Raw genomic sequence first — 25,168 nt, forward strand, 5'->3', positions numbered from 1 at the left:
CAGCCTTGCACGGTGGTGATTTATGAATGTCTTATTAACGAAGTTCAGGTTGCAGACCCTCAACATTTAATGGCTTTGCTTAGAATCATAGAATCATAGAGTTGGAAGAGACCACAAGGGCCATCGAGTCCAACCCCCTGCCAAGCAGGAAACACCATCAGAGCACTCCTGACATATGGTTGTCAAGCCTCTGCTTAAAGACCTCCAAAGAAGGAGACTCCACCACACTTAGCCTGCATGCAGTAGGAACTGGTGCACCTTCAATGGTTCAGGATCAATATTTTTTAGCCATTCTCTCTCCCCCGCCCTCCATCCGAGGTAAATCTCAATATCTATCAAATGAGCGCCACAAAACAACTTGAGGATTGTACTATATTCTGTCATTTGTTCAGTTGAGGAAATATTACATTGGTGACAAAGGCCAAGCGATTGTATGGCGAGGGCCAGCTTCTCAGATCAAACGTAAATTTCGTGCTTGGAAGCATTGACACATCTCAATCATTTGGTTAAAGGTAAAGGGACCCCTGACCATTAGGTCCAGTCGTGGCCGACTCTGGGGTTGCGGCGCTCATCTCGCTTTACTGGCCGAGGGAGCCAGCGTACAGCTTCCAGGTCATGTGGCCAGCATGACTAAGCCACTTCTGGCGAACCAGAGCAGCGCACGGAAACACCGTTTACCTTCCCGCCGGAGTGGTACCTATTTATCTACTTGCACTTTGACGTGCTTTCAAACTGCTAGGTTGGCAGGAGCAGGGACTGAGCAATGGGAGCTCACCCCGTCGCGGGGATTCGAACTGCCGACCTTCTGATTGGCAAGTCCTAGGCTCTGTGCTTTAACCCACCGTGCCACCCTGTCATCCTTTGGTTAGTTATTTGTAATTGCAGTTCTTGCAGTTATCAACAAAAACATTGAACACCTGTTGAACCAGAAGTGTTAGGGGAATGGACCTATTCCAGATGAGCATCCAGCCCTCTTTTAAGCTGCCGTCAATGTCCTGAAAACTAGACAAAGCGCTCCTATCTGCACAAGGGCCAAAGGGTACAAAACTAAGGCTATGTGGCTGCCTCTTTCAGGTATCCTTCAGCCGAGGCTTTACGAAAAACATGAAGCTAGAAGCCGTGAACCCCAAGAACCAGGCTGAAATCTGTGTGGCTTCCGTCATCTCAGTAAAAGGGAGGTTAATGTGGCTCCGCTTGGAAGGTAAGTTAGAATATCTACTATATTTTGTAGTTTTCAATGGGCGGCGGCCTTATCGGCTTAGGGCGTGGGTCGGCAACAGAGCGCCCATGGGCACCCATGCGCCCTCAGAGGCCTTCACTGGTACCTGTGGGATTCTGTAGAAATTGGGCTTGAAGGAAGCCTTCTGTCAACTGTTGTGCAATGTATACTTCTGGAATACCTGCAATGTATACTTCTGGAATACCTGCAACATATTCACTTGCAGAGAAGAAAAGAAGGCTTTGTTTAATCTTAATTGTGGTGGGGAGATCTCAGCTGGGGAGGAAGGAGTCAGCACACACCCCACTGCGCCACGTTAGGGGGTATTTTTCCTAGTTGCCGTTAAAGAAGAAGAAGCTGCCATTTTGTCTGACTCGACTGGTGGCGCAGAAACTATGTTTGCTGCAGAGCTGATCTCTTAGCTGGGCTCACTGCACCTCCTTGTCCCGCTTTGTCTCCTCCTCCCCCCAAACCCCAATCACCACTTTAGCAGCGTTATTTTCAGCTGAATTGTTTCCAGGTTGGGCCCAAGATTGTAAGCGGTGATTGGCCGCTTGATTGTTGGGGAGGGGGGAGAGAATGCCTAAAATCGCTCAGCTGTCGGAACGAAGTGCGAGCAGTTGTGTTCTGCATTCTGGTGGGTGAGCGATTTTAGGCAACCCCCCCCCCCAAAACAATTAAGCAGCCAATCGCCGCCTACAATCTCAGGCTCGCGCCACAAAACCATTCGCGTGTCCCCGCTCAGCACTACCCGTGTATAAATTTTGAACCTCATTTTTGGGTCAAAGAAGCTCGTCTTATACACAGAAAAATACGGTATTGTGATGTTGGCATCTGTATATGTAACCTGAATGCTGTTGTGCTAGCACTCTCTCTCTCTCTCTCTCTATATATATATATATATATATATCAGAATTTTTTTAATGCAGCAGCCTTGTTTATCTTTAGGGCCTCATATGATGAAAGGATATTTTGGAACAGAGAGATTATTCCTTGCTGCATGTCTTACCCTTTTGAGATGGAGGAGACGACTTCTGCTGCCGCCTTCCTGACTTTCAAATGGCATAATAAATTTGCTTTTATAGGTTCACAGGTGCCTGCTTCAGAATACATCGTCGATGTGGAGTCGATGAACATATTCCCAGTTGGCTGGTGTGAAGCGAATGCTTACAAGCTCTCGACGCCACATAAAGCCGTGTGTAAGTACACGAAAGAGCAAAATTTGGGCTGTTAACCTTTACTGTGTTGCTTCAGCAGCTAGGCCTTAGTTGGCGGAAGGCGAAGCGATTCGGCAAGCTTCCGGGCTGTTGCTGCTTTCATAGAATCATAGAATCATAGAGTTGGAAGAGACCACAAGGGCCATTGAGTCCAACCCCCTGCCAAGCAGGAAACACCATCAGAGCACTCCTGACATATGGTTGTCAAGCCTCTGCTTAAAGACCTCCAAAGAAGGAGACTCCACCACACTCCTTGGCAGCAAATTCCACTGTCAAACAGCTCTTACGGTCAGGAAGTTCTTCCTAATGTTTAGGTGGAATCTTCTTGTAGTTTGGATCCATTGCTCCGTGTCCGCTTCTCTGGAGCAGCAGAAAACAACCTTTCTCCCTCCTCTATGTGACATCCTTTTATATATTTGAACATGGCTATCATATCACCCCTTAACCTCCTCTTCTCCAGGCTAAACATGCCCAGCTCCCTTAGCCATTCCTCATAAGGCATCGTTTCCAGGCCTTTGACCATTTTGGTTGCCCTCCTCTGGACACGTTCCAGTTTGTCAGTGTCCTTCTTGAACTGTGGTGCCCAGAACTGGACACAGTACTCCAGGAGGGAGAGGGATGGGAGAGGGATGAGGATGGGAGAGGGATGAGGATGAGTACTCCAGGAGGGAGAGGGATGCAGTCACAGCCTTGCAAATTGTGCGATTATAGTTGGTTGGGAACCTGGCACAGCAAAACCCACTTCTGTTGATGCAGCCTAGAATAGCATTCACTTTTTTTGCTGCTGCATCACCCTGTTGACTCATGTTAAGCTTGTGGTCCACCAAGACCCCAGTATCCTTTTCACATATACCTTGGTTCTCAAATTTAATCCCTTCTGGAAGTCTGTTCCAAAACCAAAGCATTCCAAAACCAAGGTGCACTTTCCCATAAAAAGTAATGCAAAACGGATTGATCCGTTCCAGACTTTTAAAAACAACCCCTAAAACAGCAATTTAACATGAAATTTACTCTCTAACAAGACCATTGATCCATAAAATGAAAGCAAGAAACAATGTACTGCAGTCACACAATCAATCAGTAGCTGAACTGGGTTCCACACAATCACAAAAACAAAACAAAAAGTGCCGCAAAAACGAAAACACGAAATAGATAGCAAAAACAGACCCCTCAGCGTGGCACTCAAAATGGAAGTGTGGCGCTCAAATTGGAAGCATAACATTCAAATCGGAAGTATAACACTCAAAATGGAAGCGTGGCACTCAAAACGGAGCACGTTCAGCTTTCGAAAAAAGTTTGCAATCCGGAACAATTACTTCTGGGTTTGCAGAGTTTGGGTTCCAAGTTGTTTGAGTACCAAGGCATTTGAGAACCAAGGTACTACTGTACTGCTAGTAAGTCAGGTGCCCCTCTGAGATATACTCAGCGTCGCAAAGTGATTTCATGCTCTTTATTCAGCTCATAGTGGTGAGGAGGAATGAATGAAAGTCCCCTCAAAGTATCTGCTTTATATACATTATTTACACAATGGGCTGCACATGATTGGCTAATTCTGGAATTCTACTGTAAGCCAATCAGGTTGTGGATTCACTTGTATCTGGAGCATGATTGGGTGGTTCCTGCCAACCAATCATACTGCTGCATTGTTCTAGGACCAATCAGACTGCTTCAGTTTGGATCCTATTCAACTCAGTACATAACACCCTCCATCCTCTATTTGTGCAACTGGTTCATCCTGCCTCTGTGCAGGACTTGACATTTGTCCCTATTGAAATTCCTTTTGTTCGTTTGGGCCCAGTTCTCCAGCAGCCCCAAAGATGGATCTCTCACCTCGACCCTAGCTTGACCCCGTGGGGCTGCATTTCCCTAGGCGCCTACTCCTTGAGCAAAGAAAAAAATCATCTCATGGGAGCAGGCTGACAACTGTATTTTAAAATAAATTGTTGGGGAATAAGGTGGTTGAAAACAATGCGAAGGAACTATGGGCTATTAGTTTGCTGTTTGGTGGGTCAGGATGGGACATAGCTTGCCTGTTGAATGTAAAATACAGAATGGAACAAACGGCAAGCCTTCCACAGAAATTTGCAGGTCATGTTGGAAAATACGAAGAGCAAAACACATTCGGCTTTTAAAATCAAGGAGCTATCCCCAATTTGGGAGAACACAACAGAGGCAGAAGTACACAGCCTTCATTGCTATTAATACATTAAGTGAATAAAGACACCAGGGGTAATCAAGCATGCAAAATCCAGCAGCGTAATAAGATTGTTGGTGTATTATTAAAGTACAGCTCCTGTAAAAACAAGATGAGTGATCCTGTGGAGAGTCTTTCAGCCTGCTTCTTAATGAAGCTGAAGCCTAATTGTTTGCCGCTCACACAGTTAAGCAAGCCAGCATTTAATATCTCAGTCAGTGCAGTTATGTCAAAGAGGTGTCCATGTTACTGGGGCTGCGTATACAAACAGCTACAACTCCCAGCACCCTTAGGAAACTATATTTCCCAGGATTAGGGGGTAGCCAGATGCTTTAATAATAATAATTATAATTATAATACAGACCTTGTTTTGCTGCCCCGGCCACTAGCCGAAAAGGACGCAGAGCAAAGTGCTGCATCTGTGCATGCGCACGGAACGGTTTGCGCTTCTGCACATGCGCAATGCACAATTTAGCGCTTCTGCGTGAGCGGCAAACCCAGAAATAACCTGTTGCAGTATTTCCGGGTTTGCCGCGGAGGTTCGCCGGAATGGACGCTAGACAAGGCGGATGTTCATGGAGGTATTACTGTAATAATAATGATAATAATAATAATAATAATTTATTATTTAAAGCCCATCCATCTGGGTGACATCTGCTGGGAGGGCGTTCCACAGGGCAGGCACCACTACTGAGCAGGCCCTCTGCCTGGTTCCCTGTAGCCTCACTTTTCACAGTGAGGGAACTGCCAGAAGGCCCTCGGTGCTGGACCTCAGTGTCCAGGCTGGACGATGGGGGTGGAGACGCTCCTTCAGGTATACTGGGCCGAGGCCGTTTAGGGCTTTAAAGGTCAGCACCAACACTTTGAATTGTGCTCGGAAACTTTAAAAGTTTGGTGTGTGCATACAGCCTAATTTGCAGCCCGCATAACACCTGGTATGCAGTGTGAACTTCATTGTGTGTGATAGCATTATGTTAAGATCTTAAGTGAAAATTCTCAAAGGATAATTTTTTGGCTCTGAAACCGGAGAGTGGGAGATTTGGGGCAGGTGCAGCGAACATGGACGTTGCTGATATTTTGGAGTCCCCTGACGTTACTCTTGTTTGAACGAAGAGTCAACAGTGTGACGCGGCAGCTAAAAAAGCCAATGCAATTCTGGGCTGCATCAATAGGAGTATAGCATCTAGATCAAGGGAAGTAATAGTGCCACTGTATTCTGCTCTGGTCAGACCTCACCTGGAGTACTGTGTCCAGTTCTGGGCACCACAATTCAAGAAGGACACTGACAAACTGGAACGTGTCCAGAGGAGGGCAACCAAAATGGTCAAAGGCCTGGAAACGATGCCTTATGAGGAACGGCTAAGGGAGCTGGGCATGTTTAGCCTGGAGAAGAGGAGGTTAAGGGGTGATATGATAGCCATGTTCAAATATATAAAAGGATGTCACATAGAGGAGGGAGAAAGGTTGTTTTCTGCTGCTCCAGAGAAGCGGACACGGAGCAATGGATCCAAACTACAAGAAAGAAGATTCCACCTAAACATTAGGAAGAACTTCCTGACAGTAAGAGCTGTTCGACAGTGGAATTTGCTGCCAAGGAGTGTGGTGGAGTGTCCTCCTTTGGAGGTCTTTAAGCAGAGGCTTGACAACCATATGTCAGGAGTGCTCTGATGGTGTTTCCTGCTTGGCAGGGGGTTGGACTCGATGGCCCTTGTGGGCTCTTCCAACTCTATGAAGAGTGCAACAGAAATGCTAACCAAAGCCTAACAAAATGCCTGGAGGGCCACAGGTTCCCCATCCGTGCCTAGCACAGTGCAGTTCATAAAATTGACAGCTGTTTGTCGTAACCGCTGCATTGATCTTCCATGTACAGAGGCAGAACCTATGTGGGTGCCAAACCCTTGGAGGTTTGTGGAGGGTCAGGCTGGGCTTGTAAACTTCTCCACCAGGTCTACTTGGCCATGTTTGGGGACCAAATGAACTTCTAATTTGATCCAGCAAAGCAGTTATTATGTGCTGGGGGGGGGGGGATCTGGTCTTTCTTGCAGATTTGACGCCCCCCCCCCCCCCGCCGAGAACAGAATCTGTTAGACATTTACAAGCCTGCATTACCAAAATTGTGTTGTTCTCGCTCTCTCGCTCTGCAGTGCAAAGGAAGAGGAAGATTGCCGTCGTGCAGCCCGAAAAGCAGTAAGTAGGCACTTAAAATGTAAATAACACAGCAGCTTTAATATGTAAATAATAAATAAGATTTGCAGCTAAGCCAAACGGCAGTCGTGCTGAAGTTTACAGCACAGGGCGTGCATAGATATTCTCCTTAAAATGATGCCTGTGCGCATGGTCAGAATGCGCATTGTCTGACTTGGGTGAGCACAGATTTGCGTGTTTTCATCTGCAGATCTTAAGGGGATGTCTAAAAAAAACCCTCATGTATTGGTTCTGTCTGAATGGGCAGGCGGGGTGGGTGGGCAGAATTCGATCCCCCTACCCACCTTGCGGGACGCGGGTGGCGCTGTGGGTTAAACCACTGAGCCTCTTGGGCTTGCCGATCAGAAGGTCGGCGGTTCGAATCCCCGCGACAGGGTGAGCTCCCGTTGCTCGGTCCCTGCTCCTGCCAACCTAGCAGTTCGAAAGCACGTCAAAGTGCCAAGTAGATAAATAGGTACCACTCCAGCGGGAAGGTAAACGGCGTTTCTGTGTGCTGCTCTGGTTCGCCAGAAGCGGCTTTGTCATGCTGGCCACATGACCCGGAAGCTGTACGCTGGCTCCCTCAGCCAATAAAGCAAGATGAGCGCCGCAACCCCAGAGTCGGCCACGACTGGACCTAATGGTCAGGGGTCCCTTTACCCACCTTGTGTCAGGGACTTGAGCCTGCTGATACTCTCCTTGTAGGGAAGGCGGGGCAGTCTACCATTTGGCGACCAGAGCAGGTTTAAGTCTCTTGTGTTAATTCACAATTCCCTAAACAGCTTAAGCCCAACATACCTTTACAGCTCTCTGATTCCTTATTCTCCACCTCGATTGCCAAAATCTGTTGATGGGGTGTTTTTGGTGCTCCTCCATGTCTCTGGGGTTCCAGGGACCCAAGCTTTTAGTGTGCGGAACTCCTTGCCACTAGAAACTTCCTGGGATTTGTTCCTGCTTTCTTTAAGACATCTTTTTTAAAAACGGCACTGTGTAGACAGGCCCTTGAAACATGATTAAAAAACAAAACATAAACCAGTCTTTTCTGATGTCATTGTAGCGGTGACTTTTTTATGTTACAGAGTGCCTTGTTAGATTTGCTATGAAAGTGCAGTTTGTCACCGTACAGATAAAATAAATAATAATAATAACGTAAGGGAACATAACTCGTAACCTTAACGTTGGAAATGTGAAGAGGCCGCAATGAATAAATATGACATCTTTTCGACAGGCAGCCCTGATCCACCCTCAGGTTTCACAGAATTTTAATGTAGGTTTTTGTCATCCATCAGGTTACCACACGGAGAGCCTGTGGAGAAAAAAATTCACGAGCCATGCATGCTTCCACAGACAGACGCAATAGGTGAGTTTTTTGGGTGCTGTTAAATGAACCTTGTGGGCATGGAAGCAATTACATCAGGGTTGGAGAACTTGTGGCCTTTTAGACATTGTTGGACTACAGATCCCAGTGTTCCCTGCCAGCATAGCCAATGGTCAGGAATAATGGGAGTTGTAGTCTTATAGCATCTGGGAAGCAGCAAGGTTCTTCATCTGTGCTTTACATGAATCCTGACCATTATGGGCACCACTGTACCACCATTAAATGTTCCTGTAATTAGCATTTTAATTTTGGCTCACTCCTCAGATTTAGCACTCGTGGCTAAATCTGTGGGTTAAACCACAGAGCTTAGGACTTGCCAATCAGAAGGTCGGCAGTTCGAATCCCTGCGACGGGATGAGCTCCCGTTGCCCGGTCCCTGCTCCTGCCAACCTAGCAGTTCGAAAGCACGTCAAAGTGCAAGTAGATAAATAGGTACCACTCCGGCAGGCAGATAAACGCGTTTCCGTGCACTGCTCTGGTTCGCCAGAAGCGGCTTAGTCATGCTGGCCACATGACCCGGAAGCTGTACGCTGGCTCCCTCGGCCAGTAAAGTAAGATGAGCGCCGCAACCCCAGAGTCAGTCACAACTAGACCTAATGGTCAGGGGTCCCTTTACCTTTACCTTTAGGACCTCCAAATGGGGCAGATGTCACCTGTATTGCAGATATGTCACCTGTATTGCAGATATTAATATTGCACAACCCCTTTATCACCTGTATTGCAGATATTAATATTGCACAACTTGAAGCAATAGGATGACTCCTCTTGGATGAACAAAAACTGACTCCTCTTGGAATAAAAAATTGTTCAGACCCAAAATATGGTTCCAAAGCTTTACTAACAGAACTTATTTCAAAACATAATAATCAATGTTGCATCCAAAGAGTGGTGTAATATCATGAGCATGTCAGGCACAGGTTCATCTTCTTGCAAATTTGAAATAGCTCCAAGCAGAACTAAAATCAAAAGTCTGCCTCTCTCCACTAGCCTCTCTCCATTAGCCTGGAACTGTTTTCTGTGCAGGAGAGACCTCATAATCACATCCTTTGCTCTATGTGGCTCCCAGAGAAAGACTCAAAGGTCCTTCCCTTCAAAATGGAGATTTGCAACTGAATAACCCTCTCCTGTGATCTAAAGTTAAGCACCACATTGAGAGCTAGCGGAGAACATCCTATGTTCATTATCAACCGATTTAGGTGCTCAGAGAGCTCTTCTTAGCTTCAGTGGAATTTCCCCAACCAGCAGTAGACATATAGAGCATACCCAGAGTTATTTTCCATTTCAGTGCACAATTCAGCATTTATACTTCACAACCTGCCCCAGCTATGAGGACAGCCCCTATCACACTCACTCAGAGAGAGAAGCTTTTCGCACCTCTGTTCAGAGCAGACGGGAGGGAAGGTGTATAATCCTGGCATCCAGTGAAATGTGGGGGTGTTTAAGGGGGTGTCTTCAATGTAGGAGAAGCTGTGCCAGTGCAAAGAGGAATAACAAACAGTTGCTGGTACATTTTGGAGGGGATATGTCCTGAGGCCTTTCAAGGGCACTGTAGGAGGTACTGGGGGTGGGACAGTGGTGCCCACGGGCTCCAGATTGGCAATCCTAGTTGCTTGTTCTTCTTTCCAATATGCTGGATGATGATGATGATAATAATAACAACAACAACAATTTATTACTTATACCCCACTCATCTAGCTGGGTTTCCCTAGCCACTCTGGGCAGCTTCCAACAGAATATTAAAATACAATAACCTATTAAACATTAAAAGCTTCCCTAAAGAGGGCTGCCTTCAGATGCCTTCTGAAAGTCTAGTACAGTGGTACCTCGGGTTAAGGGCTTAATTCGTTCCGGAGGTCCATTCTTAACCTGAAACTATTCTTAACCTGAAGCACCACTTTAGCTAATGGGGCCTCCCGCTGCCGCCACGCCACCGGAGCACGATTTCTGTTCTTATCCTGAAGTAAAGTTCTTATCCTGAAGCACCATTTCTGGGTTAGCGGAGTCTGTAAGCTGAAGCGTATGTAACCTGAAGTGTATGTAACCCGAGGTACCACTGTAGTTGTTTTTCTCTTTGACATCTGATGGGAGGGCTTTCCACAGGGCGGGTGCCACTACCGAGAAGGCCCTCTGCCTGGTTCCCTGTAACCTCTCTTCTCGCAATGAGGGAACTGCCAGAAGGCCCTCAGCGCTGGATCTCAGTGTCCGGGTAGAACGATGGGGGTGGAGACGCTCCTTCAGATATACTGGACCGAGGCCGTTTAGGGCTTTAAAGGTCAGCACCAACACTTTGAACTGTGCTCGGAAACATACTAGGAGCCACTGTAGGTCTTTCAAGACCGGTGTTATATGGTCTCGGATGGTAGCTAGAAGAGAGAAAAAGTTGCTCAGTGAGGATGCAGGAGGAATGTTGGACAATGTGCTTCTTCTCTGCAGGTACCATCAATGGGAGATACAGCTGCCCTGCGCTGTTCATCAATCACCGCTGTTTCTCAGGACCACACCTGAACAAAGGAAGATTGGCCGAGCTGCCTCAGTCTGTTGGCCCGGGCAAGTGCGTGCTGGTTCTTAAAGAGGTGAGGGTTGTGTTGAAGGGATGGGGCCGAAATTCATAGAATTGGAAGGGACCACGAGGGTCATCTACTCCAACCCCCTGCAATGCAAGAATCTGTCTGCCCATTTGGGGCTCGAACCCACAACCTTGAGAGAAAGAATCTCCTGCTCCACCCACTGTGTTTCGTTTGGCCGGCCTTTTTATCCAAATGGATTTGTATCTCCTGGACTGAAACAACATGATTTTCCTTATGGATCGTTCATTGCTCTCAAAAAATCTTTTCTCTCAGGCCGTCGGCTAATTAAATAATCCATGGCCTTTTAAAATGTGTTGGGCGTGTGTGTGTGTTAATGTTTTTGTTTAAAAATGTTATGCATTTTTGTGGTTTTATATTGTAAACCACCCTGCGATCCTCGGGTGAAGGGCAGTCCAGAAACCGTCATCTTGCAATACTGTTCTCGGCTCAAAAAGTGCACCAAACTGCATTTTAAAAGAATTGTATTTGGGGATGAAATGTGTCTAAAAAGGCATATATAAATATCCAACTCAGTATTAATCTTTGGGTGGATTAATGCAGAAACAGAAGGAAGATTGACCTTTCCAACTCGGCCATTCCATGATTCTTTTTTTTATTAATTTTTTTAAACATATCATTTTCAACAAATATAAAACATACTTTTATATCTTATACAGGTGTGTTTTTTTTACTTCCATGAATCTCATCTGAAAATTTTCCAATCTTTTCCACTTAATTTGCATTTCTTAATTTCACTATTACATTTAAATATCATAACTAATGTCTCCCTTCTTTATCTTCTTTACAATATTTCATATATTCCTCCTTACAAAACTTCTTCTAGTCCTACTAGTGTAATTTGTTGATTACAGTTGCTCTTCAAATAGTTCCATTCCATGATTCTAAAGGTAAAGGGACCCCTGACCATTGCGTCCAGTCGTGGCCGACTCTGGGGTTGCGGCGCTCATCTTGCTTTATTGGCCGAGGGAGCCGCCGTACAGCTTCCCGGTCATGTGGCCAGCATGACTAAGCCACTTCTGGCGAACCAGAGCAGCGCACAGAAACGCCGTTTACCTTCCCGCCGGAGGGGTACCTATTTATCTACTTGCACTTTGACATGCTTTCAAACTGCTAGGTTGGCAGGAGCAGGGACTGAGCAACGGGAGCTCACCCCGTTGCGGGCATTCGAACCGCCAACCTTCTGATCGGCAAGCCCTAGGCTCTGTGGTTTAACCCACAGCACCACCCACGTCCCTTCCATGATTCTAAGAAGTCCCAAATGCTATGATCTCTCTATATCCTCCATCCTCCATTTTGCTTTCTTTGGGCAGGTCCTGAGCATGGTGATCAACTCTGCTTACAAACCCGGGAGTGTATTGCGGGAGCTGCAGCTTGTTGAAGACCCCAGGTGGAATTTCCAGGAGGAGACCCTCAAAGCAAAGTAAGGGATACTTTCGCTTCCTCCTTTTAAACTTGGGGGTGGCGTTGAGCAGGGATGAGGGTCCGCTTTTCTGCTGTGATGAGGCTGGAGAAGACGCCCAGTCTGTTTGCTTCCATCCTCCCTCAATCCTGCTCGTTTGGAATCCATCCCTGGTGTGGCCGCAGGAGGGTGGGATTGAGAGCAGTGTAGCATAGCGGTTAGAGCGTCAGACTAGGTCCCTGGAGACCAGGGTTTTAACCCCAAAGGAAGCTTCAGTGGTAGTTATGTATGTGACTGCACCCATCCATGAGTGTTTTATACCCCACAGAAACTTCCTCTATGCTTCCCATCTACACCGGTTGGTTTTGCATTGTGTATTTGTATTGTGTATTTGTATTTGTATTGCGGTTCGAATCCCCGTGACGGGGTGAGCTCCCGTTGCTCGGTCCTTGCTCCTGCCAACCTAGCAGTTTGAAAGCACATCAAAGTGCAAGTAGATAAATAGGTACCACTCCAGCGGGAAGGTAAATGGTGTTTCCGTGCGCTGCTCTGGTTCGCCAGAAGCGGCTTAGTCATGCTGGCCACATGACCCGGAAGCTGTACGCCGGCTCCCTCGGCAGGTAAAGCGAGATGAGCGCCGCAACCCCAGAGTCGGTCACGACTGGATCTAATGGTCAGGGGTCCCTTTACCTTTACCCTAAGGTCTGGGAACTTGCTTTTTTTAAAAAAAACCAAAACACATGTAAATGGTCTTTGCTTCTTTTGCATGAAATTCTGCATTCTGCGCATCATTACTTTGGATGTGCACGCAATGAGATAGCAGGGCTGGCTGTAAATCCCTATTGTGAACAAGGCAATCTGGGCATTCTGGCTGTCTAAGATTGGTGGTGGGTCCCCCCCCCTTCGAAGTTCTCTTATGTGGGTCATTACTTTGGAAATCTTTGATCCTTGCCCCTTTAGCGTCGGTTGTAATACATTTAATTAGAAAAGCAAAATGGATTTTACTTGTGGAATCCTTAATGCTACAATTGACGCAAAGCCCAGTGAACTTTAAAGTCTTGCAGCGCCGCTGGCTAATAGCTTCTGATGTGGGGGGTTGGGCTTTTTTATTGCTCAAAGGTAGCTGGCGAAATGAAAGTCTCGTTGGAGCAACGATTATGCTGTTAATAATATGGATATCCAGGGTGACATCATTCAATCCAGTGGTCTTTTTACTAGCAGGCGGAGAAGTCTTGCATGCTGTAAAATCAGTGGTAGGGAACCTTCAGCCCTCGAGTTTAATCAGCCTCCGCCCCACCACATTTGGCCCAGGCACCTGTTTATTTGTTTGCTTGCTTGTTTGCTGCTTTGTTGCAAAGCTGTGTCCACTTCCCTTGATTATATTGCATAAAGGTAAAGGGACCCCTGACCATTAGGTCCAGTCTTGGCCGACTCTGGGGTTGCGGCGCTCATCTCGCTTTATTGGCCGAGGGAGCCGGTGTACAGCTTCCGGGTCATGTGGCCAGCAGGACTAAGCCGCTTCTGGCGAACCAGAGCAGCGCACGGAAACGGCGTTTACCTTCCCGCCGGAATGGTACCTATTTATCTACTTGCACTTTGACGTGCTTTCAAACTGCTAGGTTGGCAGGAGCAGGGACCGGGCAACGGGAGCTCCCTCCGTCGCAGGGATTCAAACCGCCGACCTTCTGATCGGCAAGTCCTAGGCTCTGTGGTTTAACCCACAGCACCACCCGCGTCCCTATATATTGCATAGAATTGGAAGGGACGACCAGAGCTATCTAGTGCAACACTCTGCAATGCAGGAATCGTTCGCCTAGTCTCACAACATTTGTATACAGTCGACTCTCAGCTCATGCGAGGTTTACATTTTGGAGATTTCAGCTCATAAAGCCAAGCTTGTTTATATTTTATGTATTTATTTAGTAAATTTGTATACCGCCCTTCATTCTGGAACAAATAATATAAGAAATGGTCAGTAAACAAGAAACAAAAAACCCCTGCACATAGTAAAAACAACAACCCAATGTTCAAAAATTAGAATCAGCAGTAATCTAAAAGCAGATTAAAACACATGTCAACATTCCATGTCTGGGTAGGGTTGCCTAAACAAAAAATGTTTTAAGGAGGCACTGAAAAGAGTCCAGCGAAGGCATCGGTCTGATTTCCATAGGCAGGGAGTTCCAGAGAGTGCTGCCACACTGCAAGATCAATTTCTGCCACATACAGAATATTATGTGGCACCTGTAACAGGGCAAGTTCTCTAAGGGGTTGAATGGACACCTATGGGGTTAAACAATATTCACCTGATGTCACGTGTGATGTCAGATTTTGATTTTCCTCTTCCCCCCTCTGTCATTTTCCCCTTGTGCCTTGCATTTTTTAATTTTAATTTTTAAGATTGTGAGCTTGCATGTAGGGACTGTCTTGTTTTGACTGTATTTAAGCTGCTCTGGGAGTCTTTTTTGCTGAAGAGGAAGGTATAAATGCTCCAGATAGATAGATGATAGATAGATAGATAGATAGATAGATAGATAGATAGATAGATAGATATGGCTGGACCATAAGGGGGTTTGCAGCAACTGGGCTTTGCATCCACCAGCAGCCATCTGATCTGTTGCTGCTTGCAAAATGCTGCACCCTTGCCCACAAAATTTGATTTCAAATATTGAACCCTGGAGAGTCACTGCCAGCCAGGGTAGGCAGGTGCCGAGCTAGCTGGGCCCGTGACCTGTGTAACGTTTGCCGTGTTGCGACAACCCACCCGCACAGGTACAGAGGCAAAACCTACAGGGCCACAGTCAAGATTGTCCGCACGTCTGATCAAGTCCTGGATTTCTGCCGGAGAGTTTGCGCTAAGCTGGAATGCTGCCCGAATTTATTCAGCCCCATCCCAGTTACTGAAGCCTGCCCGGAAAACTGCTCCGTTCACACCAAAACGAAATACAGTGAGTATGATGGAACTGCATTGGCTCGTGGAAGTTCCCTGCCAACTTGCCCAGTTATCTTTGGGGACAGATGGAACGTTTCGTGTTCAGAAAGAGGAAATATGACCCCTTTCCCTAAAATCTATAAGATGAGAATGTTTAAAACTCTCCAGCAGGCCAAAAGTTGAAATGAATGCGGCCTCCAATTCCGCTGTGAGAATAGCACCAATAAACCTTGTTTGCTGACCATTAGCTCACCGGTGGAACACTGGCTTTGCATGCAGAAGGTCCCAGGTGCCTGATAAGGCAGATTCCTATGTTGCTCCTTGCCTCCCTGGGAATTTAATTGGGTGGTTGAGAGAGTCTGGGTAGGTCAACAGAGCAAAGCAGCAATGAGCCAAAGAGCGGGAAGAAGCTAAGCTGGTACAGTGGTGCCCCGCAAGACGAATGCCTCGCAAGACGAAAAACTCGCTAGACGAAAGGGTTTTGTGTTTTTTGAGCTGCTTCGCAAGACGAATTTCCCTATGGGCTTGCTTCGCAAGACGAAAACGTCTTGCAAGTTTGTTTCCTTTTTCTTAACACCGTTAATACAGTTGCGACTTGACTTCGAGGAGCAACTCATAGAACGTGGTGTGGTAGCCTTTTTTGAGGTTTTTGAAGACTTTGGTGATTTTTGAAGCTTTTCCAAAACTTTCTCGACACCATGTTTCGCAAGACGAAAAATTCGCTAGGCGAAAAAACTCGCGGAACGAATTAATTTCGTCTTGCGAGGCACCACTGTATGAGGAACCTGTGACCCTTCAGATGTAACCCTCCCAACATCCCTGACTGTTGGCCGTGTTGCCTGGGACAGGTGAGAGCCGAGGTTCAGCTGTGGACATCTGCAGTCAAACCTAGACATGCTAGTTAGTATATGAAGGGGTTAAGGTCACAGAGTTCTAATTTGCTAGAGTAAGTTCGGTGATGTCACATCCCCTCTTCTCCTGAGAGGGAGGAAGGCTTGTTTCCTGTTCCTTCTCTCTCTCATTCTCTTTCCCTATTTACTCTGCAAGTAACAGAGGCAGAAATGCCTCACCTTAGCTCTCTGCCTCAGACACGTGTCTGAGGCTGCCTTTGCTATATTTCACTACCCAAGAACATTTGCCTGCATTTCTTATTGTTGCACAAAGGCTAATGCCTGACCGTGACCTCAGATTAAGTAAGTACAGCCTTTTTAAACTTACTTCGGAGTGTGGTCTGTTTCATTGCATGAGGGTGAGGAAGGGGGCCAGCCACCTTAGGCAGCTGGAACATAATGAACGAAGGTTTAATAACCTATTCTTACGCTCATTTAATCTGCCTCAACGATGGGATTTAAACTCTGTAATGTGCAAGCCCTGTTTATAACAGGCATCAGCCACCCCACCCCCCTTTATTAATTAATTTGCATCCTCTGTAGATGATTAAATAATATATCCTCTGGCAGATTCCCATCACGAACAACATCTGGAGGGCCACAGGTGACAATGAACACAGGTTAGGATGACTAAATACAGTCATACCTCGGGTTACAGGTGCTTCGGGTTGCGCGATTTCGGGTTGCACAGAACCCAGAAGTACTGGAACGGGTTACCTCTGGGTTTTGATGTTTGTGCATGCGCAGAAGCATTAAATCACGCTTTGCGCATGCGCAGAAGCACCGAATCGCAACCCACGCATGTGCAGACACAGCGCTGCGGATTGCGAACGTGCTTCCCGCATGGAACACGTTCGCAACCCGAGCGTCCAATGTAGTGGAATGAACAGTTGAACCTTTTGCACATCCCTAGCACTAAAGAGCTGTTTAGCACCGATCAGCCACTTAGTCTCAGTCAGCTGCTAAGGAATGTCCCGAAATCATGAGAGTATAGTGTTATCCCCCTGCCGTTGCTGCCTGGATTAGCTCCATGGGCTTAGGTTAGTTCGGCGACTAACCAGGTGTATTTTTGATGTTCGTCTTCCACTCCAGCTTATTATTGTGGAAAGAGGAGGAAAGTCATCAAGGCTCCAGCTGGAGAAAACAACAACCGCAGCCCAGAGAGCAGGCATGGCAAGCCAGCCAGGCGCAGGAAGATTCAGAAGCCCATTCCAGCGCAAAGGAAGAGTCAGCCATCTATAACAGACCTAGCGGAATCCGCGGAGGTGAATTTTTGGATTAAAAAATCTTATTTCTTTCAAAAGCAAATTGTCAGTGGAACGTGAGTTGATAGAGCCTCGAGGAGGTAGAGGGGAAGGTGCAATATCAGGAATGATTTCTCATTTTGTCTTTTAAACTCTTTCTCCCTGCTAGTAGAAAGCTAGCATATCATGGAAAGTGCTAGGGCCTTTCCCTAAGGTAGCTTTTGCAAGCCTGCCAGATTTGCAGTTCCTAAATCAGTAAGCAGACAGGAACGAAACTGCCCTGCAAAATTCACACACCTCCAAAAATTGCAATGCACTTATCCAAGTAAACAGTGTGCACGATAATGTGTTTATTAGTTAAATCAGCCTACAGAGCCACATTAAATTTGGCAGAGGCAAGAGGTAGCTTTCAGAAATGCATATATCGGCCATGATTGCACACACAAAAATGTGCATATTTGGAGAAATCAGCACCAAAAATGCATGTGATTATTTTTGTGCATAATTTTATCGTGAATAAGTGGAAATGGGCAAATTGGACTTTAAGTTGGGGAAATAAGAAACCGGAACAATTATCACACTTTGTGACTTATTATCTAATTTATAAACTACTTACATGTCTAAATGGCTTTTAATTGGATTCCAAGAATGAAAACAATTATAAAATTCTTATGAAGTAAGTATTATTTGGGGAACAACCTTCGCTCAGCTTCCTCTTTCCCCCACAAAAACATACATTCCTGATAACTTATGAATTCAGGACTGCTTGAACAGCACCATCCACCCAGTTCATATTACCTCAGTTTCATTGCCGTTTGTGTCTTTGACCCCTGTGGAAACCCAACTCCCTGCAGGAAAGCGACGAGGAGGAACCCGAGGCCCTGGACGACGAGACGTGGAGTGAAGAGACCAGCCCAGAGCTACAAGATGACCAGACAGACGTCTCCTCGGCTGAGCTGCCTGCAGCCAAGCCTGCGAGCACAATGAGGCTGCGCAGCAGTGCTGACCTGGACCGAATCTCTCGCAGTGGGAGGAGCAGGCGAGCCCGGAAAACCTTGGCTGTCTTATGCGCCAAAGGGCAGAAAAGGGCTCGGTTCAGACAGGTGAGGTTTTGGACCCCTTTCTCATGTCACCAATGTTTCCGGCATGCTCCGGTTGCTACTGGAGCGGTTTAATAACTGCAGCAAGACTCCCGCTTGGACTCCAGCAATGCGCTCTACGTGGGGCTACCTTTGAAGGTGACCCGGAAACTACAACTAATCCAGAATGCGGCAGCCAGACTGGTGACTGGGAGCGGCCGCCGAGACCATATAACACCGGTCTTGAAAGACCTACACTGGCTCCCAGTACGTTTCCGAGCACAATTCAAAGTGTTGGTGCTGACCTTTAAAGCCCTAAACGGCCTCGGTCCTGTATACCTGAAGGAGCATCTCCACCTCCATCATTCAGCCCGGACACTGAGGTCTAATGCCGAGGGCCTTCTGGCGGTTCCCTCGCTGCAAATAGCCAAGTTACAGGGAACCAGGCAGAGGGCCTTCTCAGTAGTGGCACCCGCCCTGTGGAACCCCCTTCCACCAGATGTCAAAGAGAAAAGTAACTATCAAACTTTTTGAAGACATCTGAAGGCAGCCCTGTTTAGGGAAGCTTTTAATGTTTAATAGGTTATTGTATTTTAGTGTTTTGTTGGAAGCCGCCCAGAGTGGCCGGGGAAACCCAGCCAGATGGGTGGGGTATAAATAATAAATTATTATTATTATTATTATTATTATTATTGTTATTATTGTTATTGTTATTATGGCAGGAGACTGGGTTAGATAAGCCACAGGATCCCATCCATTTCTGCAATTCTGTTTTTATATATTTATTTGCCCTCTTAGGTGATGAAGCCAGAGCCGGAACAGAAGCTTGTGCTGGAGAGCAACCCGTTGGAATGGACTGTCACAGACGTGGTGAAGTTCATCAAGATGACCGACTGTGCCCCTCTTGCCAAAATATTTCAGGAGCAGGTGGGCCGTTCTTCATTCTACCGCTTCTTCTGTGTCAGGGCTGAGAGTTGATTCCAGATCGTCTGAGGTTGCAATTTCTACTGAACATAATTCCCACCCCCCAGGTTTGCCTTCATGCGCTCATTTTGCTTGTGATGCCTCCTCCTGCTGCAACAAGCTCTCCTCCCTCCCCCTGGCAGCTCCCAGAACCAGAAGAGGTATGAAAAGGGAGGAGGAGAGGTTGGCTATACACAGGCATAGTCTCCAATCGCCTGGGGAAAGCCCTGGAGAGAGGAGGGGACTTTCAGTGTCGGCAACTCGATTTTCACGGAATAACACCGCTGGGAGTGAGCTGCTATGTGTTTTTGCTATAAATTTTGTTGTCTAGTCGTGTCCGACTCTTTGTGACTCCATGGACCAGAGCACGCCAGGCACTCCTGTCTTCCACTGCCTCCCACAGTTTGGTCAAACTCATGCTGGTAGCTTCGAGAACACTGTCCAGCCATCTCGTCCGCTGTCGTCCCCTTCTCCTTGTGCCCTCCATCTTTCCCAACATCAGGAACTTTTCCAGGGAGTCTTCTCTTCTCATAAGGTGGCCAAAGTCTTGGAGCCTCAGCTTCAGGATCTGTCCTTCCAGTGAGCACTCAGGGCTGATTTCCTTCAGAATGGAGAGGTTTGATCTTCTTGCAGTCCATGGGACTCTCAAGAGTCTCCTCCAGCACCAAAATTCAAAAGCATCCATTCTTTGGCGATCAGCCTTCTTTATGGTCCAGCTCTCACTTCCATACATCACTACTGGGAAAACCATAGGTTTAACTATACGGACCTTTGTTGGCAAGGTGATGTCTCTGCTTTTTAAGATGCTGTCTATGTTTGTCATCGCTTTTCTCCCAAGAAGCAGGCGTCTTAATTTTGTGGCTGCTGTCACCATCTGCAGTGATCATGGAGCCCAAGAAAGTAAAATCTCTCACTGCCTCCATTTCTTCCCCTTCTTTTTGCCAGGAGGTGATGGGACCAGCGGCCATGATCTTCGTTTTTTTTATGTTGAGCTTCAGACCATATTTTGCGCTCTCCTCTTTCACCCTCATTAAAAGGTTCTTTAATTCACCCTCATTTTCTGCCATCAAGGTTGTGTCATCTGCATATCTGAGGTTGTTGATATTTCTTCCGGCCATCTTAATTCCGGCTTGGGATTCATCCAGCCCAGCCTTTAACTCCAACTTTGAATGGTGTGATTACTGACTGGCACGCTCCTGTGCCACAGTTTTTTGAAATTGCGGCATACATTTTAAAAAAATAAAAAATCACGAATGTTTCTTCTCCTTTCTGCAGGACATTGACGGCCAAGCTCTCCTCTTGCTGACCCTGCCGACCGTCCAGGAGTGCATGGACCTCAAACTCGGTCCCGCCATCAAGCTGTGCCACCAGATTGAACGGGTCAAACTGGCTTTCTATGCCCAGTACGCCAACTGACCACGCCGATTGCCACTTTCCCGTCTCCGTGACTTTCGTTCCAAGGTTGTGCCTGGCTCTCCCGACCCCGAACCCTTTTGGAAGCGCTGATAAAATATATATTGCGGGGAAGAAGGTGGCAGCACAGCTGCTTACTCACGAGTAGGCTGGCCTGCAGCTGGGGCATTGGGGTGGGGCTGAGTAAGGGCTGTAAGGCTCCAGGCTCCTTCTGAGAGATTATGAGCCTCAAAGAGAGTCAGGTGAAGGGGTAAGATACGGAGTGTTAGGCAGAGGAGCCCTCCAGATGGATGGTTTTTTTGTTTGTTCGTTTTTGGGGGTGTTTTTTTGCAGATGCATTCTGCAACTTGTCCCTGATTCATTAAGATTGCATTAGTGATGGATTTATACCAAACCATACACATACCATTCTGCTTCATGAGTTGTTCTGACATGCTTTCCCCAGCGTTGGGCACTTTTGCACTATAGCACAGCTAAAAGAAGAAAAATACCCACCCAGAACATTTGCGGCATAGAAAAGGGATGTGCATAAGCTCGCAAGGGCTGGACTTTGCAGTAGAAAACCTCTGGCAGAAAAGAAATGAGATGACGAGGATGACACTCGCTTTCTCAAATCGAGCTTGCTTTCCCGTCGCCGTAAGCGCTGGGGTTATTTCGTGTGTTGATTTGCTGTTCTCGGCAACCAATATCCACTATTCCAAAGCACACACAAGAGCACCATTTTGAATGACTTCGCTTGACAGGGGAAAGAGGGGTCTTGAAGGCAGGGCGGCTGTCATTTGGGCCTGATCCTTGCGGTGCAATTTCCCTGGCCGAGTAATTGTGTACAGAAACGCATGCGCTGAGTTGAAGCGTGCAGAAATGAGAAGGAAAGCTCACAAAACTGGTTCACCGCGGGGGAAGCTGCGTTGCAAAAAAAATGTGTGCTAAACTGCATAGGGAAGAAGTCGGCAGGACGGATTTTTCAGGAGGACTCAAATCACCAGCTGGTGTGTTAAAAGCGCGAGAGCCGAATTTGAGATCGGAAAAAAGAGAAATTGAGAGAAGCTGAAATGGACGGGCCCGGCCATTCCTAGTTTCCAACCACTGTGCAAGGTTAAAGGTCCAAATCGTACAAACCGTTTTGCACTGCAGAGCATTGAGGGATACCCGCTTCCCCGACTCCTACAGCCAGTGGCTGAGGAAGCTGCTTGGGCACGTGGGGCGAGCCGCCCATAGGGGCAGGATACACCCCGGTGCCTCCAGAGTCTGCCTGCCTCCTCCCACTTTGCCACCCTACAGCTGGGGGGGGGGCAGCAGGCGAACCATTCGGGCAACGCGGAGCTTTCAGGCGCCCAAGCCACTGTGTCACTCCCAGGGGAGATGCGTGGCTCAGGCGCGCTGCAGGCCGTGCGATGAGTGCCGCCCGCATTTTGTCACCCCCCTCAGTGGTGACACCCGGGATGGACCGCACCCCCCTTTCTCCAGCCCTGCCTCCAGCCACAGGCAGCCTGCTTGCTCCACTCCAACAGAGCACATGTGTAGCCGTGTGGGCTACAGGAGCATCACTTTTTCTTAAAAGCCAACATCCCAACATGCCACTCTTATGGAAGGGATGGGAGAGTTGGGCGCATTGAATCTAGTCCTTCCTCACTCTCAGGCAGCTCGTTAGAAGGCTCCCAGGCTTTTTAAAGGGCCAGTGTGCTTTTAGCCCTTGTTCCCGGCTCGGACTGTATAGACTCTCCTTCATCAGAGGAGATTTTAAAGCAGAGGTTGGATGGCCATCAGTCAGGGATTCTTTAGCTGTGATTCCTTCATTACAGGGGTTTGGTTTAGATGACCCCGTAGGGTCCCTCCCAGCGCTCTATGAAAACACAAGAATTGGATTCGTTTGCATTATTAAACTTTTCTGTCCGTGCCCTGTTGTTTTTCTTGTTACTAGCAGGAGGATGGAAGCCTCCCATCATCAGATGCGAATGTTCGACACCAGCATCGAAGTTTCAAGGCTGCATTGCGCACCATGCATTTCTAAAGCACACGACTTCCCCCAAAGCAGCCTTGGAACTGTAGTTTAGGGTGCTGGGAGCTGTAGCTCTGTGGAGGTCAAACTACAGTTCCCAGCATTTTTTCGATGGGGTGGGGGATGTGCTTTAAATGTATGGCGTGTGTAACAGCCCAGGTTGAGAGTGTTTTGGAAGGCGAAAATCCCGAGAGACGGTAAGAGAGAGATGGGAATAATCCTGTCTCCTTATGCTTCCTGTCCACAAAAGAATGAGGCACGTTGTTCATTCTGCTGTACAAGATTGTATTCTGTATATAAATAAATATATATATAAATAAATATATATATATGATTTCATGTAAATAATGGGGGAAATCTATATTCAGAGTTCTATTTTAATTTTTATTCAAAAACGGAGCAAAAGAAAACTTTTTACTCGAAGCGTTGTAAACCAGATTGTTGTTAATAAAGTCATTCAAAAGGATGCCTGTCTGTTTATGTCTCATTTTCCCTCCTGCTTGAACACAATTTGACCCATCATCCACCGCAGATCATGGGTACAATAGTACCTTGGTTCTTAAATGCCCTTGGTTCTCGTACGTTTTGGCTCCCAAACTCCTCAAACCCGGAAGTGAGTCTTTTGGTTTGTGAACATTCTTTGGAAGCCGAACATCCAGTGTGGTTTCCGATCGAGTGCAGGAAACTCCTGCAGCCAATCGGAAGCCACGCCTTGGTTTTCAAACGGTTCCGGGAGTTGCGAACGGACTCCCGGAACGGATTTAAGTTCAACAACCAAATTACGACTGTACTGAATATCCGTACGGAAGTTCTCTTGTGGACAGCCCTCCAAGAGATGGTGCTGACCATTATAGCTCAATGGAACCCCAAGGTTTTCTCAAATACTAGCAACAGAGGGACGGGCAGGGCTGCCGTTTTCATGTCCCGCTTCTGGAATTCTGGGTGACATCTGGACAGGTTTTAGTCTAAAGCTGGATAAGAATGGAAAGAGAGCCCTCATCTAACCCAGCGATGGAAAAGATACCTTTGCCCACCAACATGCATTCAGAGGCATGTTGGAGAGAGCTTTGGAAGAGAGATTGGACAGCCATCTGTCATGGGTTCTTTAGCTGAGATTCCTACATTGCAGGGAGTTAGACTAGATGACTCTTCGGGTCCCTTACAACTCATATGATTTTATGGGCCCCCTGTACATCACCATTTGGTAAGAGTTTTGGGGGAGGCCCGACTAGGGCATAGGGGATCCTCTGCTTAGTGGTTCATTCATTCAGTTTTCTCGCCTTCCTTCCCTCCTGGGGTAGCTAAAGGTAAAGGGACCCCTGACCATTAGGTCCAGTCGTGGCTGACTCTGGGGTTGCGGCATTCATCTTGCCTTACTGGCCGAGGGAGCCGGCGTTCAGCTTCCGGGTCATGTGGCCAGCATGACTAAGCCGCTTCTGGCGAACCAGAGCAGCACACAAAAACACTGTTTACCTTCCCACTGGAGCGGTACCTATTTATCTACTTGCACTGGTGTGCTTTCGAACTGCTAGGTTGGCAGGAGCAGGGACCGAGCAACAGGAGCTCACCCCGTCGCTGGGATTCGAACCACCAACCTTCTGATCGGCAAGCCCTGGGCTCTGTGGTTTAACCCACAGCGCCACCCGGTACCATATGCTAAATGGGCTTCTAGAGCAGCAACGGAATATGTGATTCCTCTATTTAAGAACTCGAGAATTTCCCCTCTCCTATTGGCCCCCTGTGTCTAGTTAAATGCTGTCTCCCTCTCCCATGTTTTGAGTCTTCTGAATTAGAAAGGCAATAGAAATTACAGCTAAATAGTAGTTCCAAGAGCATTAATTGCCTCCTCTTGCAAATTTAATTGTATGGGATTCTTTACAGTCACATGCTGATGCTAATGAAACATAACAGGCTGTTATTGGATTATTCCGTGATGAAACCCCTTGGAGCTGAGAGGTTTGCAAAACTGCTCTTCATATGGGAAACTCTCTTCACGTCAGTTTTTCTGCTGAGGGGCCCTCGCGTGTCTGCCTCCAAATCCCTGCATGCAAAAGGACAGGGGTCTGATTCTCCTCTGCCAAATTTATTTTTTCATTTTGGGGTTCTGAATTTACCTGATCTTGTTTTTGGGTGGGTAAGGAATTGGATAAAATACTACTACTACTGATGATAATAACAATAACAACAATAACAGTAGTAGTAGTCGTAATAATAATAATACAGTGGTACCTCGGGTTACAGACGCTTCAAGTTACAGACGCTTCAGACTCTGCTAACCCAGAAATAGTACCTCGGGTTAAGAACTTTGCTTCAGGATGAGAACAGAAATCGCGCGGTGGCGGCTAAAGTGGTACCTCAGATTAAGAACAGTTTCAGATTAAGAACAGACCTCCAGAATGAATTAAGTTCTTAACCTGAGGTATTATTATCATTATATTCCATGTGACACCCTTCAGATATTTGAAGATGGCT

The 25,168-nt window shown here is 47.0% G+C and overlaps 1 protein-coding gene across 3 annotated transcripts in view; it reads left to right on the forward strand.

The window, feature by feature from the left end:
- SFMBT2 (Scm like with four mbt domains 2) overlaps positions 1 to 23,162 on the forward strand; it is a 77,578-nt gene extending 54,416 nt beyond the window's left edge. For 2 of the 3 annotated variants that reach the window (XM_082238804.1, XM_082238803.1), the window contains 11 exons: positions 1,075 to 1,201; positions 2,305 to 2,418; positions 6,775 to 6,817; positions 8,104 to 8,174; positions 10,626 to 10,765; positions 12,091 to 12,200; positions 14,949 to 15,124; positions 17,091 to 17,263; positions 18,097 to 18,345; positions 19,120 to 19,248; positions 20,560 to 23,162. In XM_082238804.1, coding sequence (XP_082094930.1) covers positions 1,075 to 1,201; positions 2,305 to 2,418; positions 6,775 to 6,817; positions 8,104 to 8,174; positions 10,626 to 10,765; positions 12,091 to 12,200; positions 14,949 to 15,124; positions 17,091 to 17,263; positions 18,097 to 18,345; positions 19,120 to 19,248; positions 20,560 to 20,700 — 1,473 coding nt within the window. In that variant the 3' untranslated portion in view covers positions 20,701 to 23,162. The remainder of the gene's footprint in view (positions 1 to 1,074; positions 1,202 to 2,304; positions 2,419 to 6,774; positions 6,818 to 8,103; positions 8,175 to 10,625; positions 10,766 to 12,090; positions 12,201 to 14,948; positions 15,125 to 17,090; positions 17,264 to 18,096; positions 18,346 to 19,119; positions 19,249 to 20,559) is intronic. The other variant, XM_082238805.1, reaches the window with a different exon arrangement.
- Positions 23,163 to 25,168: the final 2,006 nt, after the last annotated feature.

The sequence above is a fragment of the Podarcis vaucheri genome (genome assembly GCF_965113315.1).
Source record: "Podarcis vaucheri genome assembly, chromosome: 10".
NCBI lineage: Eukaryota > Metazoa > Chordata > Lepidosauria > Squamata > Lacertidae > Podarcis > Podarcis vaucheri.